Here is a 20,288-nt window from a genome sequence, read left to right on the forward strand (position 1 = left end):
GTGGAGGATTTGGCACTGCCAAGGGCACCCTGGTAGGGACAGAGACCTCTCGCTCCCGCTGTGTGAACGGTGTGTGGGGTGGGGAGCTGGGGCACCTCCTGCCAGGAACTGGAGGCCAAAGATCTCTTCTGGCCCGTACCCCGTTAATTAAATGGATTGTTCTCTGTTAGCGAGGCGCCTCTGGCTGCAAGACCGTGCACGTAACTCGTGGCAGGGACCGATGCCCGGGACATGAAGGCAACCACACTTTTAAAAACATAAAACTTTATTTCATTTCAGAGAGCAGCTGAGCAGCCCTGCTCCTCGACACACACCATCCCAATGCCTTGCGACGCGATGCTGTGGCAAAGGGCCTCACCAGCCCTATCTGTAGGAATTTGCCTTGTGTTTAGGCAGGAAGGTGAAGCTGGTAGGTACGGGTCCCAGAAGCATCTCGCTGGAAGAAAGAAAACCAAACCCAAACAAAAATCAAGGAGAGGTTTGTGTTCAGTACAAGAGCCACCAGTCCCCAGCCAGTGCGTGGCCCTGTAGCTCTGCAGCGACAGTGACTGCAGTCAGATGTGTCAAACCAAGCCTTTACCCTCCCCAAAACCTAGGGCTGCTGCACAAAGCCACTGCTGGTGCTGAGCTTTAACCCTGAACCCCAGCACGGGAGGGACCCAGCTGCCAGGTATAGGCAATGCCCTTCTTGCTGAGAGCTGGTGCCAAAACAGCTTCTTAAGTTTGGTGACCTAAATGCCAGCCTCACCGCTCGCAATGACGCGCCTAAAATCAACGTGAGCCTCTGAAAAGTTCCTCCCCACCTCTTACTGTTTAAGGTCAGGTCCTAAAACGATGTAAGCCAGTTCTACTGCCATCAGATTTATCCTCGCTTAAGACTTCAACTAGTTCTTACTTTGGAACGCACATTGTATTTTCAGGTCAGAGTGACTTTCTTTATAGTCAAGGAGGTTTAACTTATTTCCTAGATGCTGGTTCAGTACAGCACCACTACAGCTTTCCTTAAGACATGTCAGAGGGAGAGTCACAGAACTGCACAGCAAGAGACTGCACCTACAGCACAGCAGCAGAAATAGGGCGCTCGGAGAACCCAGCTTCTGGTCAGCATCTTAAAATGAGCTTTAACAAATAAACCTAAATTGCTTTAAAATCTTGAGTTCTGGTGCATACAAATGCCTATTATGTGGCACTGTAAAGGCCACAGGTTACAAAGGTTTGCGCAGCAGCATGCAGGCAGGTTCCGCTTGAAAAATGGCATTTAAAAATATACTTCTAACATGGTTTTGGGCAGCCGTTCCCAGTACTAACACAATGGGTGAGGATTTGCAAAATCAGAGAAGGCTGTAGCCACGCTCCGTTTTTGCTGATCTCTGTTTCCCTGAGATGGGAAATAGCAGCTGGCTGCTCCAGCTCTCATTCTAGCTGGCTTGGAGCTTGCGGAGTCATTTCCAGCCAGTGCCTGGGGACTCGTGGGTGTGGGGGAAACGTTTCCTGGTCTTTGCTGCTTGAACTCAGAAATCAGGTAATGAAAAAAGGAGAAAATGCTCAGCTCTAACCTGGGGATGGGGACCACCCCCCTGCTTGGTGTCTGCATGGGCCTGGTGGGCTGGGACTGTCTGGGCAGAGCACGGAGCGATCTAATGCTGAAAGCCTGAGATGTCCCTTCACTGCGCTCCGTTAGTTCCTACAGCTGTCCTGGGATGAACAGCATGTCACGAGAGAGGTCAACTACCCCAGATTTGCAGCGGGTACAGAATGATGGGCTGAAGCACAGAGAGGGATAGAGAAAGCTCTTTATGGCAACTTCAAGCTCAGTTAAAACCTCCAAGTAAAGCGCTGGTTAACCCTGGCTGTTCTCTTACCACCTCTTAAAACTGATGGAGTCATCACCTCCTCTTTGGAAGATGCATGCGTGTAGAGGAATAAAGCTGGGTTAATTAGCATTGATAATATACAACTGTGGGCTGGCTTCAGGGGTGTCGGGTTGGCCGATGTAGATAAGGTGCAGCTGTAGCTGGTTCTGTTAAGTGGTTGAGAGCTAACAGAGAGAGAGCAGCCGAGGAGGAAATAGAGAGGAAGAAGAGAAGAGAGTGGGCCCTGGATGAGGTGAAGGCAGCAGAGGGACTGTATGAAGGGTATGCTGGTAAAAGACCTTGTTGCAGCTTGGAGAGTGCTGCAACATGTACAGGCAGAGTGGGGCTGTGTGGGGCTCTGTGATGTCCCTTCCTAAGAATTTCAATGAAATTCAGTGCTTTATTACCTTATTTTAATCCAATCATCCACGTTTTGGCTTGCCATCAGTGTCTCCAAATAGTCTCTTCCCATGTAGTAAGGTGGCCGCTCATTAATTTTCTGAGGTAGGTGTTCTAATAACCCAACTGGAATATACCTGCAATGCAACGTAGTGGCAGCATGTGCTATTGTTCAAAGGGTACGCGCTCGCTGCATTACAGATCCTCTCAGCTGGGGAGAATTACCTGCACAGGAATGAGAGCCATTCCAGCAGGAACTTCCTCGTCTTCTCCACTCCCTGAGTATCTGACCCCCAGTGCTCAAGGCCATAGTTGGTGAAGTCTTTGAGGACATCAAATCTTTCGCTGGAGGAGATATCCCAGTGTCTCTGCTCCTTCATTTCAGTGAAAAGCCATGGTTTGATGAGTGCCCCTCTGTAGCCCCAAAAAAATGTGCATTGTTATTCCCATGACTGATGTTTCTGAGGATGCCAGTTAATTTAAGAGACTCATGTGCAGCTGATGCTGCTTTACTTTCTCAATTTCAACAGGAAGCTGCTCTAAGCTCCCACAGATGCAAAATGACTTTACTAATTTTCAGAGTAGTTTCACCAAGAGGAAAGGTCTCATGTTTTGGGTTTGCTTAGGTATATTTTAAATTCCATTTTTCCTCTTGCACCAACAGAGCTCAGAAGCAAAGGGGAACCACAGGCACTTGCCTTGCAATCATAACCCCCGAAACGCCCATCTGCATGGCTCGATTAGCATCTTCGTACGACAAAATATCACCGTTTCCTGTCCAGAAGGGAGAAGCCAGAGGTCAAAGGGATACGTGAGGGCAAGTCAAAATGAGTTAATCCAGGCATGGGATAAAATTCAAAATGGACACAAGGTCCAAAAGCCAGACTGTCCAAAGGGGCTCTGGGGCTCCTGTTGAGACTCTCAGGGATGTTCTGGATTAACGTTCCCCTTACAAGGAAAAGCAGAGCCTTCTCCCCTCCCAGCTCTTACCCTGAAGGTTTAGCTGGGACTCTTTGTGCCACAGTGCCCAAGGGAGAAAGCACCTGCTAAAAACCAAGTGCTCTGTATCCTGCCTGTCCCCTCCCCTCCTACTCTGCTCAGCGCTCCTCTTGTCTGGCCCAAGCACATGGGCAGATCCGGGCTGCACTGGAGCTGCTGCATCATGTAGGGATACCCCAACCTTTCCCCCAGGCTGAATGTCCTTGGGAGCCTATTCTCGTATTTTTTAAAGATATCTGAAATCAAACATGCAGCTTTTCCAGCCCACGTGACAGAACAACAGAAAGACCTACCAAAAAGAGGCATGGGGCTCGCTATTTTTGCACATTCTGCTATGTAGTCCCAGTCAGCACCCCTCGTGTACCGCTGCTCCCGGGAGCGGCCGTGAAGCTGGGGAAGAAAGTGGCAGTGAGCCCTCACCGAATGTGACTGTTCATAGGGAAGGGGAATATTTCCTGTGGGCAGGAACTACCCGTCCCCGTGCCGACGGGCTGGTCCCATCGCTTCCCCAGCCCTGCTGTGATGAGGCTTATTTGGCTGAAACCTCTGTTCCAGGGCACTGCAGGAACCATCTCCCTCTGTAACGGATGCAAGGCTCAGCAGCACCTAGGAAAATACTCTCTGCATCTGGATTTTTGTCTGTCATTAGCAGAAAATGCTAAGAGGTAGTACACAGCTCGCCAAAGGTGCTTGAAACAGCTACTCAGTTTGGGGAAGGGTAAGGTCACCCCCACATTGTGCTCTAGGCTGACATGCAAGCAGAGCCCCCCCGACACCAGCCAACAATCTCACACCAAAGCAAGTAATCCCTGTACCGTGACCATGGATGCTCCCCACTCCCGGATCTTGGGGATTATTTTATGAGCCACATTAATCTTTTCTTGCACTCCTGTCCGTATCTTCACAGTCAGTGGGACATCCAGCACCTGCAGAAACGGGAGAATGAGGCCAGGCTGGGGCATGAGATGCCTCCATCAGCTCATCTCCCACCGCTGGCAGGTGCTCTGACTCACCGAGTTCATCCCTCGGACGATCTGTTCAAACTTGTTGGACCGAGTCATCAGAGCACAACCTCCTCCCTAGGGGACAAAACGTGGCGCAGTCAAGACTCTCTGCCTCCTTGCGTAGTGAAGAGCCTCCATGGAGCTGCCCAACAGCAGCCCTCTGCTCAGGGGATGCAGGTAGGGCTTGCAGCATCTCAAGACTTGGAGAAAGTCTTACAGCTCTTTTTCCTTCCAACTTCTGCCTCTGACAGGCAGAGACAGCAACCGTCCCCTGCTCTTTGGACCGCTGATTTGCCTTCTCGCTCAAGTCTAGTGCCCATAAAATGCACGGGGAGCTCTGGGTCAGACTGGCAGGAGCAGGTCACACAAACATCTACCGAAGGAAGCAAAACACGCCGCAGAACATCTTCTTACCTTCTTGTAGACCAAATCAATGGGACAGCCAACATTGATGTCTACAAAGTCCACTTCAATTGTCTGGTTCAGGAGCTCTGCACACTTGGTCATCGTGTCTGGGAACGCTCCCTCCAGCTACCAAAGGGGGACAGGTTGCACGGGTTCAAGAAGCAGCTTTTCTCCTCTGAATCAAATTACCATTTGTTTGGTTATCAAGATGATAGCACTCACCTGCACCCCAAAAATATCTTCGGTATGATGCCGTTTGAGGAGAGCCCACTCGGAGGACTGGCCCTGCAGCAGGTTTGTACACACAGCCATCTCTCCACAGGTGACATCTGCCCCGAAGCGCTTGCATATCCTTCGGAAAGGGAGGTTACCACACTGGAAGAGGCAGCAGAGAGATGGTTTGTCAGGAGATTTGCTCTGTTCCAAAGGTGGCAACGGCACATTTTGACAACAGGACAGACATTTACCTACCGTGGTCAGTGGAGCCAAGTAGAGCTTGCCTTGGATTTCCAGCTGGAAAAAACACAAGGATGGAGGAGTGTGTTAGCAGAGCTGAACCAGAAGTGGTTAAATGGGAAGATGTTCCAGCTAATAATTTTATCATTTGCCTTGGGTAAAACTCAGTGGGAAACCCAGAAAACCACCCGTTTTATTCAAGAACTTCAACTATTCCCTGAGAACATATCATTTGGATAAAGAAACCAAAACTTGAACCGATCTGTTTGCACTGCTCAGCTTGGAGAAAACTCAAAGCAGTTACAGATACAGGGGCTAGACAGGCTGGCTAATGGATGCAAGGACGGAGGTGATGATGAGGAGGATGAAGGCAATGCTCTCACCCCGGGAGAGGACCATGCAGCACACACAAACGCACCAGCCCCAGCCTCAGCTCTCCTTGCGGAACATCCCCACCCTCACACAACTCAGCCCCTACCCTCCACCAGGCACAAGGGGCTGCAGCTTCTCTTGGTTTTCACCCCTCCAAGGACACCACCACAGCCCACAGAGCTCACCTTCCCGCATCCTTCCCCTCAGGAACGCAGTGCCCAGGCAGCTCTGTCCTCTGCCTGCCTCTCACCCAGCTAAGAGGTCTCTTCTGTCTTCCCAAGCACAATCTCAACCACTTGACAGGCACACAAGAGACGGCAGCCCTCGACCAAACTCTCACCTTCTTCTTCTCACACGATCGCAGCTTTATCGTGTCTTCGTCTGTCAGCGGGCCCACTGTTTTGATGGAGGAAGCCTCCTGGTGGCCTGTGGGGCTGGGACTCTGTGAGGTGTCTGTTTTGGGATCTTCTCCCTGCACTGGCAGCACAGGACATTCGGGGCTGTCCCCCAGGCTCTCCTGGGGTGTTGCGCAGTTGGACACCTCTTGCTTCTCTGCAGAGCACCCCGTGGCTTTGCCTCCCTTCCCACCATCGCTGTGGGGCTTGGCCAAACCACGGAGATACTCGTCAGCCTTCTTGAAGCTGAACTTCCTCTTGCGCAGCTGGTGCTGGAGGTCCTTGGAGAGGTTGTTCCTCACCAGCGACTTCCCTTCCCACTGCTTGGTCAGATCTGCATTGACGATGTTCTGGTAGCCATCCCCGAGGTGGGCCTGGGCGAAGCGGCACGTCACGCCATAAGCGCACTTGCCGAAGGTTTCAAAGAGCACACAGCTGCGCCCCAGGTCAGCCGGCTTGGTGGCCATGTACTCGCCGATGTCGTGAAGGAAGCGGCATCGCGGCCCGAAGTAGCACTTCTCTGCACACCCCTTAGAACAATGAAGAGGAGGTTAAAACCTCTGCCCCCCGCTTGCCTGCCCGGGCGTGCCTGTACCTTCCAGCACAAGCCAGATGAGCCTGGGTCTGCCCCGGCCCAGCCAGGGGCCAAAACTGCTCCGAGCGCCCCTCACTCCCCATGTCGCTGCCCCCTGAAACGCTCCCAGGAACGTGCTGCAGAAGGGCAGTGATGTGCCCACTTGAGGGGATATTTCAGTGCTACATGTCAGGGAAGCTGACACTTGTTCTTCTCAGCTCATCCCACTTCACCCTCCCCAGCCAGCTGACGGAGGCGGTTCTGCCAGCACAGCCATGCCCTCCCTGCCCGGAGTGTCCCCTACGTGGCTCTACCTTCCATGTGCTTTCCTAGACTTAAATGTCAATGCAGCCCGTCCTTGAGCAGGAAGGGCCCCGCAGGGTCCCAGACCCCCTGTCCCAGCGCGGAGCAGGGCCCCCGCTGCCCTACCTGCGTTACCGATGGGCACAGCCTGCGCTGCTCGTAGCAGGTGGGTTTCATGCACGGCCTGCTCTTGTTCTGCCCCCGCGCCCGCCTGCGCTCCACGGGCTCCTTCTCCTCTGCTCCTGCATCCTCTTGGCTTTCCCCATCCTCACTGAGCTCCTCTGGCTTCACCCGCTTGGCGGGGGGCTCGCTCTCGCAGCCGCTGGCCTCCTTCTTCTCCTCTCCCTCCTCCTCCACCTCTTCCTCCTCCTCCTCCTCGCCGCCCGGCTGCCCGCCGGCCCGCAGGTAGGCATGGAACTGCTCCTTGGAGGCCAGGAACCTGTGGAGACAGAGGCAGCCCCGCTGTGTCCCGGTACCCACCCGGGATGTAGGGAGAGGGCTCTGCTGGGGTGGGGGGGGCTACAGTGGGATGGGCACAGGGTCGGGGGGCTATGGGGGGGTGGGCAGGAACTGGGGGGCTATGGAGAGACTAGGCACCAACCGGGGGGCTACTGGAGGGCTGGGCACGAACCGGGGGGCTATGGAGAGACAGGGGGGGTTACGGAGAGACTGGGCATCAACCAGGGGGCTACGGAGGGGCTTGGCATGAAGCAGGGGTGCTATGGAGAGACTGGGTACGAACTGGGGGGGTTATGGAGAGGCTAGGCACCAGCCGGGGGGCTATGGAGGGGCCAGGCACGAACCAGGGGGGTTATGGAGGGGCCGGGCATGAAGCGGGGGGGCTACGGAGAGACTGGGCACGAACCAGGGCGGTTATGGAGAGACTGGGCATCAACCGGGGGGCTATGGAGGGTCCGGGCACGAACTGGGGGGCTTATGGGGGGTCTGGGCACGAACCGGGGGGGTTATGGAGGGTCCGGGCACGAACTGGGGGGGGCTATGAAGAGACTGGGCATCAACTGGGAGGCTATGGAGGGGCCGGGCACGAACCGGGGGGGCTACGGCGGGGCCCGGCACGTACCGGGAGATGGCAGGGCCGGGCACGCAGCGGGCCGGGAGGACAGGGGGGCCTGGGGCCCGCACTCACCGGGCGCGGACCGGCGCCACCCCCACAGCCGCCATGCTGCCGCACGCGGCGGTGACGCGAGGGGCGGGGCCGCGCCACGTGACGGGGCGCGCGGCGGGGCGGCACCACGTGACGGGGCGCGCGGCGGGGCGGCTATAAAAGGCCCAGCGGCGGGGCGGCCGCCTCACAGCGGCCGGCAGGGGAGTGCGGGAGGCGGGCGGCGCTCGGTGCGGCCGGCCGGGCGCTGAGAGGGGCGGCTGCGGGAGCCTCTGAGCCCGCTGGGCTTGTTGGGGGAGACCGCGGTCTGCCGGCTGCGGGAGGGCCTGGCGGCGGGAGCAGGCCGCGGCGGGGAGTGCCCAGCGCGGGGCCCGTGTGGGGAGACAAGGCCGGTGTGTGGCCTTGCACCAGGGAGCAGTGCCGGCCCTTGTAGTGCCTCTTCAGGGTTTCTCTTTTGGGGCACCTCCAAAAGTGCAGTGAGGGATCCAGGATTAACGGGAATTAGCACCAGATGCTGCCCGAGGCCTTGCTCCTGAGCAGGGCAGGGCTGGTCACTGCTGAGGGACCCCCTCAGCAGTGGAAAAAAAAGGCTGGAGCTTTGCCTCATGACTACTGAGGGGTTCCCTGATTTGGCGGAGGGGGTTTGTCTCTGCCTCTACATAGCTGTCAGCTGGAGAAGGTGGAGCACTGCAGCAATGCAGGGCACTTGGTGTGGGGGTTTTGTGTGTTTGGGAGATTTTTTTAAGGAGTAAATGCAAGGCCCAGTAGCTAGGTGCTGGGCCTAAACCGGGGGGGTGAGCCATGCCTGCGCCGCTGCCTTGGGGCTGTTCCATGGGCAGAATTTTGTTGCAGCTGCTCTGGCAACAGGATTTTCTATGTTAGCCTTTGGAAATGTTTTCAAGCTCAACCCAGCTGAGCTGTGGGAGGGCTTCATCTTTCAACCAGTGATGGCCCATGGGGAGAGCTGGTCTGTCCTCTTCGCAGCAGGCTGTGTGCTGTCCTGCCTTCCCCCGCCACAGACAGGGTGGGTGGTGGGGCTGTCAAGCAAGGCCACCTTGTCCCTGGGGACTGGGGTTGTCCTCAGATGTGGGCTGCAGTCAATGCAAAATGGACTCCAGATCTGCGGTGCTGCCACATGTTCGTGATGGTTGGATTAATGAGGCTGTCCTAACACAGTGAGCAAGGGCTGGTGCTCATGAGACTGACCGGTGTGTAAAGTCTGCCCTTGCATTTGGTATGTGGGAGGAAGTTTACGCTGGAAACCAAACTGATGTGTCAAATGTGGGGTGTTTGGTATGTGACAGCATGCACTGGCCTCTGCTCCCTTCCCTGTAGCTGCTGTGTCTTCCCCATGTCTTTGGGGCACTCGTTACACCCCTCCGCGGATCCGCAGTCCCTGCATGCCAGGAACAGCCACCACCTCATCTGTGCATGGGCCTTAAGCAACAGACATCTTGTGGTGAAGGGGCTTGATGTCTCACGGGGTGATGCGTTGAGCTCTCCTTGATCAGGTTCCCTCTCCATCTTTGGCTCGCATCCCTTCCTCTGCAGTTACACTCAGTCACTTACACAGCCTTGTTTGGCTAGTGCTTGACCTGGGCTACCAAGAGGGCAAGAAATAGCTGTGAAGTCCAAATGAAGAAAGACTTGTACTCCATCTTCCCTGTTCCCTGCCGTGCACTGAATCTGAGGGCTTGCCAGGACCTTCTAGCCAAATAATTACCTCTTTGTTTCCATAAGCCCAGGAAAGTGAAGGCTGGAATGTGATTCCAGCCCTGCATTGTAGTGCAGGTACCAACAAGAGGAAGTAGAAGGTGACTTGTGGTTTTTGCCTTTAGGGGCTGCTAGACGCTGGTGAAGAGCAGCCGTGCTTGTGACGTCGGGGAATTAAGGCAGCGTTGAGTTTGTTTACAGGCATGTAAGAGTTGTGTGTGCACATGGGACAGAGGTAAGATTGCACATGGGGCTTTAATTTTGGTGTTTTTCTGTTTTGTGTTGCCTTAGTGCAGTTGTCTCCAGATGCTCCATCAGAAATGTCTTTTGGGAGGAGCTGGGAGCTTGGTAGGGTGCTTTTGCTGTTGCCAAGGGTGGGCAGGTTACACGATCAAGCCAGGCTGCTGTGAGAAGAGCTTTTGGCTGATTGGGTATTAATTAGTTTTGGAGTGAAATATGAGGAATGCAAAATACTATTTTAAGCTTCAGCTTGGCTGAGGAAGGAAGGGAGGAAATGAGGCCCTGGGGATTAATGAAATGATTTCACTGATGTTTTTGTGGGGCAATAAGCCTGAAGTCAGAATGCTTTTGACTTGCTGCACTCAGCTGAGGTCACAGACTTTTGCATCTAATCCCTTCTCAGGGCACTGGCTTGGCAATTTTACGAGGCTGAGCCTTGGGCAAGCTTCCCAACAGACCCTGGGGAAAGGTCTGAGAGCACGGCATGAAGCCCCTGGGAGTGCCAGCTCTGCTGCAGCCTCTCGGGCACTGAATTGGAGCCAGCTGCAGTCTGTGTGTTGTGCATCAGCACAGCTGCTCCTGCCCAATGTGCTGAGGGCTTAGCCATGTACAGCCGAGCAGCTCGATGTTCACCTGTGGTTGCTTGAGGACACATACAAAGGAAGGCAGGGGGATCTCTGCTAGGTACAGAGAGGTGCTGCTCTTGTTGGCTGCTTTAGCTTTTTCACCCCTTGCTGTTGTCATGTCATACTGAGGCTGGAAGTGGGGCCAGGGGAGTGAGTAGCTGTGAAACGTGCATTGTGGCTGCCTGAGCTGGACTGCTTTCGTTGGGAGTATAGTGCTTTGATCGCCAGAGTTCTCATGTCAACATCCTTGAGCAGTGCTAAAGCAGCTTTGAAAAAAAACGATACCCAAGAACTCGCTGGGAAAGGCCGCGTCAGGAAAAAACGAAAGGTTGATTACAGGAAAGTGTGATTATATACAGGGAAAACTAAGTCAGAAAAAGTTTAGCTTCTTCAATGTCCAAGTTAAACAAGACACATGTATTAATGAAACTACCCCTTCCATGGGCTCCCACATAAGCTGGATGTGTCAAGCCCATGGTTCTGGCTACTACACCCAGGCGTTAGCTGAAAAATGAGGTTCTGTAGCAGCCCCAAGAGGTCGCCTCCACAGCTGCAGCGGGGTGAGAGCAGCAATAGAAACTTGGGCTGGTCGCATTTGTTTGGACGCCTTTTATAGCAATGCAGTAATGTTCTGACCACCTTTGCTGGCTGATTGTGTAGATGGGCAAAGGCCACAGAAGGCAGGTGTGAGATTTGCTGCTGGTGTATGGGAGGGTAGCTAGAGCTGGAAGTGAACTCTCGGGTCCTATCCATCTTCTGGTCAAAGCAAAATCCATTCCTCCTGTCTATTGTCTCATCTTTTATCCGGTCTTGGTTTTAAAGCCCTGTGCAACCGAGCTTCCAGCCTTCTGCAAAGGAGACTATTCCCATTGCTCATAAATCTACTATCAGGAAGCTGTTTCCAAGATTAAAGCTTAAATGTTTCCCCTCTCTAGTTTCATGTCCCAGCTCCCAATTCCCTCCTGCCGTAATCACCAGGTCTGAGTCTCCTCCCAGCAGCTGACAGTTTATGCATGCTGGGGTCTCCATACCCCACACCAAGACCCTGAAAGTTGCTTTGCCATGTCTGCCCCTAGAAGGTCTGTGGTGGGACACTTGGGAAATGGGGTGTGCTCCTCAAATGCTTATAAATGGCTGAGCCAGGCTTTGGGCGGGCAGTTGTGTAATGGCATTTAGAAAAATATCTCTTGCTATCATTCCCTCTTGGCTAGTTTAAGAGCTGTTCAGAGAGCTGACTTAGCGTTTGGCCCATGGATGGAGTAGTTAAAGGTCATTATCTGGGCAAGGCCTCTGTGGTTTTGGGACAAGTTGTCAGTGTGCTGGAAGTGGAGTGGAGTTGAGGGTCTGTTGTGGATGTTGTACCACCTATGGCAGGAATGATCGTTCCTGAAACTGCGATAATAAACCATGGTGGTGAGCCCTTGGAGCTGCAAAATCTGTGTGGTGTGTGGGCAGGGATTTCTAACAGGGGAGGAAGGGAAATGTACGGGATGTCTGGGTTCGAGTGGGGGTGGTGGGAGTGAGGGAGCAGCGTGTGATCCTGTGTCTCTTGGCTGTGGTACTCAGCTCTGCATTAGTAAAGCTTGGAGAAGACCCCAGGTCTTTTCATCGGACCCTAAAATAAGACAAAGCCAAGGCACCCATCACAGCACAGGCTGATTTCTTGGCGCAGGCCACGCTGCATGACAGAAGAGGCAGGATGTGGCTTTCCCCAGCACCCGTGGGCACTGGAGTTGGGGAAGGCCCCAATTCTCCTGTTCTCACAGCTCCTGGGGCTTTTCACACCCGCCTTTGATGTCTCTGGCAGCCTTCAATGCCCTTGACCCTGCTGTTCCCAGGGCCATTTTGGGGCAGCTCCTTGGGTTGGTAGGGGGAGAGGCTCCTGAGAGGGACCCTTCTCTTCTGACCTCCCCTGTCACCTGAGGCCACCCCATCACCTTTCCATGTAGGTTGGCTAATCCCCCGTGGCTCAGTCCTCTTTTGAAACTTCAGGGGAGTTGAAGATCTGGACAGCAAAGGTGCTTGCCTTCAGCTGGTCCCTTCTAATCCCCTGTACTACCAGATAAAATCTTTGGTACTTTTTTATTTTTACATGAAAAAGCAACACTGAGATTTCCTCCTGACATTTAACTCAGTCAGTAAGTGACAAACCAAATAAACATTCCTGTTTCACTGGGACAAAAGCTCCAAGATCCTGCTGTGACTAAAATATTTCATCATTTCCGAAGTGAAATGTTTCAGTTAAAAAAAAATAAGAAAAGAAGAAGAACTAAAAATGACACGTTTCAATGTTTTTCTAATTATTTTCTCCATTTTGGCTGAAGCTATTAGTCAAATTTGGCCCCACTTCACAAATAGTTTTAGAACCTTCCAAAACTTCTATTTTGGTGACTTTTCCCGTCATTGATGAATAACAGTTTGATCTGTCCTGGTCGCCAGTGCAGCGCATGTTCCGATTCACCCCCAGGTGCTTTGCATTCCGGTTTCTGCTGGGACCTGCTTTGGCACCCCAGCCACTGTGACTCCCGCAGCTGCCTGGCTGCAGAGCTGCCTGCCTTCCCCCAGGCAGACTGGGGCTGCCTCTACCCTTTCCCATGCTGGATGCATGTTGAAATGCACATGTGTGCATACTGGGTGTTCTCACGTGCTCAGGCCGTAAGACTCTTGCTCATCTATGTGTCTCTTACAGGTGGATGGAGCCTCGGTGCTACACAGTGATGGAGCAGGATCTTTTTTGCAAGACCAATCCCATGCTATCCTAGCAGTTGCAGCTTGTGTCATACCTGAGCTGATCCTCCATGCCAAGTTCCTCCCCATCGCTGGCACAATGTATTTGCTGGATTCCAGGTGAGCAATGTTTTTCTCCCCAAAAAACTGGCTGCTATGAGCGCGTTGCCTCTGCAGCTCAGCAGCAGTCCTGGAAATGAGCTGGGGAGCTTGCAAGCTGAGGAATGGCAAGCAAGCTGGGATCTTCCCTGTTGCCTCTGTTTGTCCTCATGCCTGTTCTGCCTGCATGAGTCAGAGAGGAACAACATCTGTTGATTTTTAGGGTCACAGATGGTTTGGTTTAGCTTGTTAATCGTGATAGCAGGGCCTGCGACTGACACATGGCTGTTTTCAGTGGTGGGTGCTGAGGTTCAGAAACAAAAAGCTAAAGCATGTTCTTCTGTTGGTCAGTTTTGGACCTTACCTTGCCTCAACCATGATTCACCCCATGCAGTGACCCAGGGAACTGCCCTGCTCAAGGATGGATGTTGCTCCAGGAGAGGAGCAATGGTGGGGAGGTGGCAGAGCCTCGTCTCTCTCCTCACGCTTGTGCCCTAAGCCTCAGGAGGAGGGCTTTGCAGCGCTGTCTAAAATCACAGTCCTTTTTAGAGCTCCCTTACGTTGAATTTTGGAGCCAGTTGTTTCTTAGCATCTTTTGGTACCTTTTTGCTCAGTTTTCTTTGTGAGGCACCTGAATGAAGGAGGTTCTTTGAATCTCCTCTCTCCCATTCCCTTCTGCATATGAGTTGGTGGTTGACCCTTTAACAGTGGGACAAGCAGATACTGCCAAAGATAAACAGGGTGCATCACCCATGCAACTTCCTTCACTGCCCTCTTCAGCATCCTGCTAGGAATAGGGCTTTACAAGGAAAAAACCCTGCAATTTCATTTAGTTTTGGACAAAAAAATCTCAGTGCTAGCTTTATCCAAAGCCTTTCTTAAATCTGATTTTTTGTACACTAGGGTAGAAGTATTTTTTTTCCCTTCCTCCTCCTGACTAAAAGGTAGAGAGGACTGATGCAATGTCATCTAAACTTGGAGCAGCCTATGCTGCAGTGGCTGATGAGGTTTTGCAAAATTAGAACCATCCCCAGTTTTCCCCTGCCTCCCGGTATGATGGTGTGCCAGTTTTTTATCCTTTGTTCTGGAAGACTCACCATATGCCTTAAACTGAGCATTGGAGGCGGTTGCCCTTGCCTGCCTTCAGTGTGAGATACCGGTGTATGCCAAGGACCTTGCCCAGCTGATGGGGAGTCCCCTTTGTCCTAAGGGATTTGTAGCCAGGCGGTTTCATTTCTGTGCCCTGCATAGCTGTGCCACTCCAGGCTGCTCAGTGGTGCCTGGGGTATCGTGCTAGCACAGTGACTGCAGCGTTCCTGTGCTGGTCGCTGGCGTCCAGCTCAGCTGCAGAACATGCACTTGGCCCGTATCACTGTAACTTAAAGGCTAGCTCAGCCCTTTCATGAAAGAGGCAGCTGTGCCTATAGTGTGGACATGGGCCCATGCAAATGAGTAGGAAAAGATACAAGGGAACAAGCAATATTGTCCCCAGAAAATTTTAATTGTTTTTGAGCTGGAAAGATGTCATTTCACTCTTCTTTCCTACAGCACAAGGGAGAGAGAGCGAACTAGCTTTGGCTTAGTGGTTCTAATAAATATCGTGTGTGAGCTTTAGGGTGCTTATACAGGACAAACCATCCTTTCTGGCTTTTTGCTGCACTCAAACAGCTGCTGGCAGCTCTGCTCATGCTCTTGGAGGGTGACAGAATAGCAGCACTGAGAGCAGCCATTAGCTTTGTCCAAGTAGACCTTGGCAATGCCTTGGGTGTGAAAAGTCCAGAAGAAAGCAAATGGGCTTTGGCTGGGGTCTTGGAGCCTGAACGTGAGATGCGCTACCAGAACTCGCTGTACTGGTAGGGAAGCGAAGAGACTGCAGTGTTTGCAATGAGCCTTGACACTCCCCTTCCTGAACTGGAAAACTTCCTTCCCATTTGTTTCTCCCCCACTATCCCCATGTCCCTTCGCAGCAGGGATTAATAGACTTGCTCTCTAGGCTGGCTTAATACTGACATGAGATTGCATCTCTGTGTATTGCTATGTGTGCACCTTCCCCCTGCTAACAACAGTTGAATCCCTTGGCTAATCTCAGCAGCGTTTGGCAGGGAGGAAATGTCTCAAAAGCATTGAATTCCTAAAAGTTTCATGGGGGTGCACAGTTCGGTTTAGTACCCAAATTTGTGCCCCCTCTAAGGGAGGTCTCGGGCAGTTGGCCAGCTGACAGGGTGGGAGCTCAGCAGCCAGTGGGCACATACAGCTCTGAAGCCAGCTGCAGTGTGCCCCAGTTCCTGTGTGGCAACGCGGGGAGCAGGTACAGGGTGATGGAGGGCACGGCAGGGAAGGGTACTGCTACCTGGGGGGAGCATGTATGTTGGAAGGGTGTATGCATGTGTGAGATCTGGCATTACTGCAGCACAGGGGCTACAACAGGTGTAGAAAGGAGCTGTGATTATCGACGTGTGAGGAGAGATACAGGAGCTATAGGACATCAATCCATAAGGGCTTCTCCTATTCCCAGTATAGCCCCTGCTCTCAGCAAAGCAGAAGACAGGTTCCGTATTAAAATGTGCAAACAGCTCTATGTTAGCACTAAGAATATAACCTTCCTTCAAATAAATCCCTGAAAGCCACCTGAGGTGAGTCAGGGATAGGTAGCCAGAGCCTGTTTGTGCTGGTGTTGTCCTACAAGGCAGGATTGCCAACACAAGCACTCAAGCAATGCATCTCTGTCCAGCTGTAAAACTCTTCCATAGAGTCATACAGTCTTAAGAACAGGTGAGGATTTTTCCAAAGCTTTAATTTAAGGAATGGGGTGTCCTTTCCTCGTTAAAGGTAGGATGGTGGTCCCTTACGTGCTATTGAAAAGTTTGATCAATTTCTCCCCACAAAAGCTCCCTGTTTCTCTCTCCTTTCTCCTGTGCCACGCAGTGTTCCGCACCAGGCAGCGTTTAATGAACTTGGCTCTGGAGAGTCTCTCTCCCTGCAGCTGCTTTTTCTGCTGCATCTCTGCAAATCATCAATATTCATGTGCTTCATCGGCAGAGCCTCTAAAGGGCTCTGGAAATCTGGAGCGGGATCCAGTGCTGGAAAAGTCTTTCCTGTGTGGGGTCAGGGAGCAGCGGGCTGTGTATTTGCCACGAGAGGGGGTTATGAGCCTGCGAGAGCCCAGGAGTGGGTGCTGAGGGTGCTGTGGCTCAGTGCTGGGTACCCAGGCAGGTCCTGGCTGGAACGAGCATCACCCTGCGGCTGCGCTGAGCAGCGTTGTTGTGTGCTTCAGCTTACTGGGGCCACCCTGGTGTGCAGTCTTGCCATGGGGATGGGTTGCAGAAGGCACCTTTATCTCACTCCGCAGGCTTTGCTGCAGCTTCATCCCATTTTCCCTGTGAAAGATGGGATGACAGTGGATTAAGATGCGATAAGGCTCCGTAAGTGCTGATGGATGGTTAAGTGGGATGGTGTTTAACAGGGGCTGTGACACCTGCCACAAGGCAAACGGCAAGACAGAGGCACATTTGGCAGGCAGGAGCTCAGTCCTTGTTTGCCCGCAGGGTCTTGCTCCCAGATGACCTCGTGAGGGAGAGCTAAAGCAGGAAGGTGATTTTCCTGACTGCAGACGGGGTACTGACTGCTTCGCAAGCCTGCCTTCCCCTCTAGGCTGGTTAAAAGCATCACTTTCCTTGAACGTGTTTTCCCGTGAGCTGCTTCCACTGCTGTGTACCGTTCTCTCCTTTGCAGTGATGCAACTATTTGTGTGATTGCAGGAAACGGCGAGGAACTGATCTGGCTGATCCTGGTTATTTTTTCCCCCTTTCCCAGGACAGGAATATTTCCTTCACAGGTGTTGCTTGAGTATAGTGTGTTCTGGGGTCTGAGCTAATCTGCCTGCAGCCAGCAGAACTGAAACTAAATTATCCTAGCATATTCCCATTTTGGTCTCATTGTGGGTGTCAGGACACTAATTTGATATTTGCCCTCCCTGCTCCCTGGCCTTTTGCTCAGAATTTGAAGCCTCGGGAACAGTAGAGGTTCTGGGTCTGTGGTGTCCAGCTGAGTACAGGCTGTGCAGTTGCAGCATTTGCAGTCCAGTTCTTCTGTGAAGTATCCTTTATGGTCTGTCTGCTGCACAGAGATGAGTAATAGTCCCCAGTCCCCATCCATCAAACATAATTAGGTCCATTTCCTAATGACCCTTTGGACTGCTCAAGTGGGAGCTGAGAGGAAGATGGAGCACCTTGTCAACGGGCATCACTTCCAGGAAAGAAAACTAACAGCCTCTTCAGCAATGCTGGGGCTGGCTCCAGGGTGGGTTGCAAGACCCCAGTTGCTGGACCAACAAACATCAGGAGCCCAAATATCTGCTTAAAAGGGAGAGAAGCCCCAGATGATAAACCCCTTAAGGTTCAGGATGAAATCAGGTACTTGCTGATATTTTGTGCTCTTCTGTGCCATGTGCAGTCCTGACCAGTTGGATTCCTGCCTCTGCCTCCCATAAACTGGGGGATCCTGGAGAAGTCTTACAGTGTTTTTCCCTGAAGTGGCTATGGTTTATTTTTAATGAGAAAGGATTTGATTTTTAGAATATATTAATTAAAATAGAATCAGAATCTGTTTCAGAGAGAGTGTTGGTTGGATGAGTGTGTTTGTTTATTTTATTAGTTTTTGTTGGTTTTTACATAGACGTATCCATTAGGCCACATGCCAAGGAAAATGTGGAGGGGAGGGATTAGGCTAACACAACTGTGTCTTCTGAAACGTTAATTAATCTCTATTTTATACAAGGAAATTTTTTTCCAAAGGTCACAATTAAAACATATTCCAGTTGACCTGGTAAGTTGTCCTCCACTCTCTGATTTAGTACCCTGACAAGAAAGATGTCCTGAATCTGACTCTTCCTGTGATTTGGCGGTGAAGTTGGTTTGTGTGTGTCTTTTTTTTTTTTTTTTTTTTTTTTTTTTTTACGTCAGGGATACTGAAACATCTTGCAGGCTCACAATTGTGTTCCTTCATGAGTGGACATGTGGTAGCTCAGTACTGGTAGGGTCTCCACACATTCTTCATGTGTGCTTCAGATCCCGTGTCTTTCGGCTGTCGTTCATCGCAGTCACCTCCTGGCCAAGGCTCATACACTTATACATGTACCATGTTATCATTGAACAGGTCAGTAGGTCCATGCAGGCTCTGCAGAATAAATCCTTTTTGAAATAAAGGCTCTGCTGAACTGCACGGAAGCCAGAGTGAATTGTTTTGCTGGTTTAGCTTGCTGAAATGGTTCAGCACAGGGTGTGATGACTGCGTGGGCCAGGGCGGCCGTCCAGCCAAGAGGGCAGGGCTGGGGCAGCCAGCAGTTGCACTGGTTTAGGCTTCCACATAACTGATGCTGTAGCTGCTTGGGTTTGAGCACCCTGCTTTGACCTACCTCTCTGCCCAGACAACAAATCAGTGTCGCATACAGCATAAGAACCAGAGTCATGGTCCTCCAGGTGTTGCTTTTTTCTCAGGACAAGTTATTAGTGAGCCTGACTTTCTTCTTTGGCTTTGCTGTCTTGGGACTCTGGCTGGCAAGCATAATCAACAAGGGCTGGGGTTTGTAATTCCTGGCACAGAAACAGCATTAATGGATTTGTTCAGTTCCCTTTTATCAGCCTTTCCAGCCTGCCTCTTATCTCATTACTTTGGGGAGGGCTGAGGTGGGATTAAAAGAACGTGAAGGCCTGATAAATGGAGATAGAAACCGAAGTGTGGAGGCAGATCAATACAGGTCCATCATGAAGACTTGCGGAGAGCTTGCGGGGCTGGCTGGGTGGACCCAGGCCCTGGGGGAATGAGGCTGCCATGGGATGGTGCCAGAGCTCAGGGACCCCAGAGGAATGTGTCACAGCAGTCATGAAACCTGTTGGGCTGGGTGAAAGTGGAGCATATGTGAAGGCATCTGGCACTTCACTTTCTGCAAATCAATCCTGTGCTTCTGTTTTCCTGACTCAGCAGTTTGCTGTAGCACTGATTAGCATCTTGGCTGGATGAAACTTTCCCAGGCTTCACAGCGCTGCAAAGAATTGCTGGTGCCTCCTGCATCTAAAGAAGCCACTTAACATTATTTGTGCTCTTCTCCCCCAAGAGGTGAATGTATTAGTCACTGTGTAGTGGGCTCAGGATGGAGCTAGGATCTGGAGGAAAGGCAAATTGGTATGGGAATAAGGATGCAAAGTTTGGAAACTTCTGAGCCATCTAACACACCTAAGGTTGCCAAGGGAGTGGAAAACGGGTCTTGTGGGAGCAGGTTTCTCTGTGCCTGGAGCAATACCATGAGTGACCTTTGTCCTGAATGCTGGGCAAGTTGGTGCCTCCTTATGCATCCTTCTTTTTTCTCATCCTTGTAGGCTCAAGGGGAGTATGTGCTTATGGTGAGGCTTCTAGGCAGCCTTGTTGTCTTCCTGGAGGCAAGGAGCAAGTCTCCCTGTTCAGCACAGAGCCACCCATCAGCACATGTTGTGGTTTTGGGAATTTTGCCTCAGCAGCCTGGTTCTAGTGTGACCGCTGACACAAAACTGGCTTGTACTCTACAAGCAGGAGAGGGCTGTAGGGTCATTTCCCTGCAGGGCTGCTCCGTGTCTTGCTTCGCTTGGGTTCGTGAGGCTCCTAGCCTGTAGGAAGGTGGGGAGCGGTGAATTATGTCCTTCCTCCGTGCCCGCTAGGATTAGCGTGGCAAGGACTTTGTGGTGGATGTGGACACTGAGTACTTTCATGTGACAGTGCTGCGTTTCAGCTGAGCTTTGACACAAACCCAGCCAGGAGTCAAGACCCAGCTTCTCAAAGTGGCTCATGGGGCATAGCCCTTGGACCTGTCTTCCTTTAAACCAGTTCTTTCTGTTCTGCTTGGAAGCACTGAAAAGCATTCCGGGACTCCGCTGGGGACCTCTTTTTTTGACACCAGCTCTGCTGTCCTTCACTAATTTCTCCCCACACTTTCTCAGGTTTCCACGTCCCCTGTGTTTCCAGAAGAACC

General features: G+C 52.1%; 2 protein-coding genes across 3 annotated transcripts in view; one reads left to right on the forward strand and one right to left on the reverse strand.

The window, feature by feature from the left end:
• Window positions 1-244: 244 nt before the first annotated feature.
• Window positions 245-7,986, reverse strand: DUS3L (dihydrouridine synthase 3 like). 2 transcript variants are annotated; one of them, XM_080382265.1, is made up of 13 exons: window positions 7,908-7,986; window positions 6,887-7,199; window positions 5,829-6,413; window positions 5,132-5,173; window positions 4,883-5,035; window positions 4,670-4,786; window positions 4,265-4,330; window positions 4,067-4,177; window positions 3,545-3,641; window positions 2,951-3,026; window positions 2,478-2,666; window positions 2,261-2,389; window positions 245-436 (listed from the first exon to the last, which is right to left on the reverse strand). In XM_080382265.1, exons 1-13 carry the CDS (start codon window positions 7,940-7,942, stop codon window positions 364-366), a joined length of 1,986 nt encoding a protein of 661 aa, XP_080238391.1. In that variant the 5' UTR covers window positions 7,943-7,986; the 3' UTR covers window positions 245-363. The 2 variants fall into 2 exon arrangements, with proteins under 2 accessions (XP_080238391.1, XP_080238392.1); XM_080382266.1 differs by having other exon boundaries at window positions 7,842-7,963.
• Window positions 7,987-8,046: 60 nt separating this feature from the next.
• The window catches only part of NRTN (neurturin), a 69,855-nt gene continuing 57,613 nt past the window's right edge, over window positions 8,047-20,288 (forward strand). Inside the window, exon 1 of the transcript XR_013927358.1 lies at window positions 8,047-13,309. The gene's annotated coding sequence lies outside the window, so the exon portion shown is untranslated. The remainder of the gene's footprint in view (window positions 13,310-20,288) is intronic.

This window comes from Falco punctatus, assembly GCF_963210335.1.
Source record: "Falco punctatus genome assembly, chromosome: 4".
Lineage (NCBI taxonomy): Eukaryota > Metazoa > Chordata > Aves > Falconiformes > Falconidae > Falco > Falco punctatus.

What these genes read in the sequence shown, in the direction of transcription:
- DUS3L (XM_080382265.1), bottom strand. Translation starts at nt 7,942, where the DNA reads ATGGCGGCTGTGGGGGTGGCGCCGGTCCGCGCCCG. An exon ending in ACTTGGCTCCACTGACCACG is followed by an intron (nt 5,036 to 5,131) that starts GTAGGTAAATGT and finishes TGCCTCTTCCAG; the next exon opens with TGTGGTAACCTCCCTTTCCG. An exon ending in TTGATTTGGTCTACAAGAAG is followed by an intron (nt 4,331 to 4,669) that starts GTAAGAAGATGT and finishes TTTGTCCCCTAG; the next exon opens with GGAGGAGGTTGTGCTCTGAT.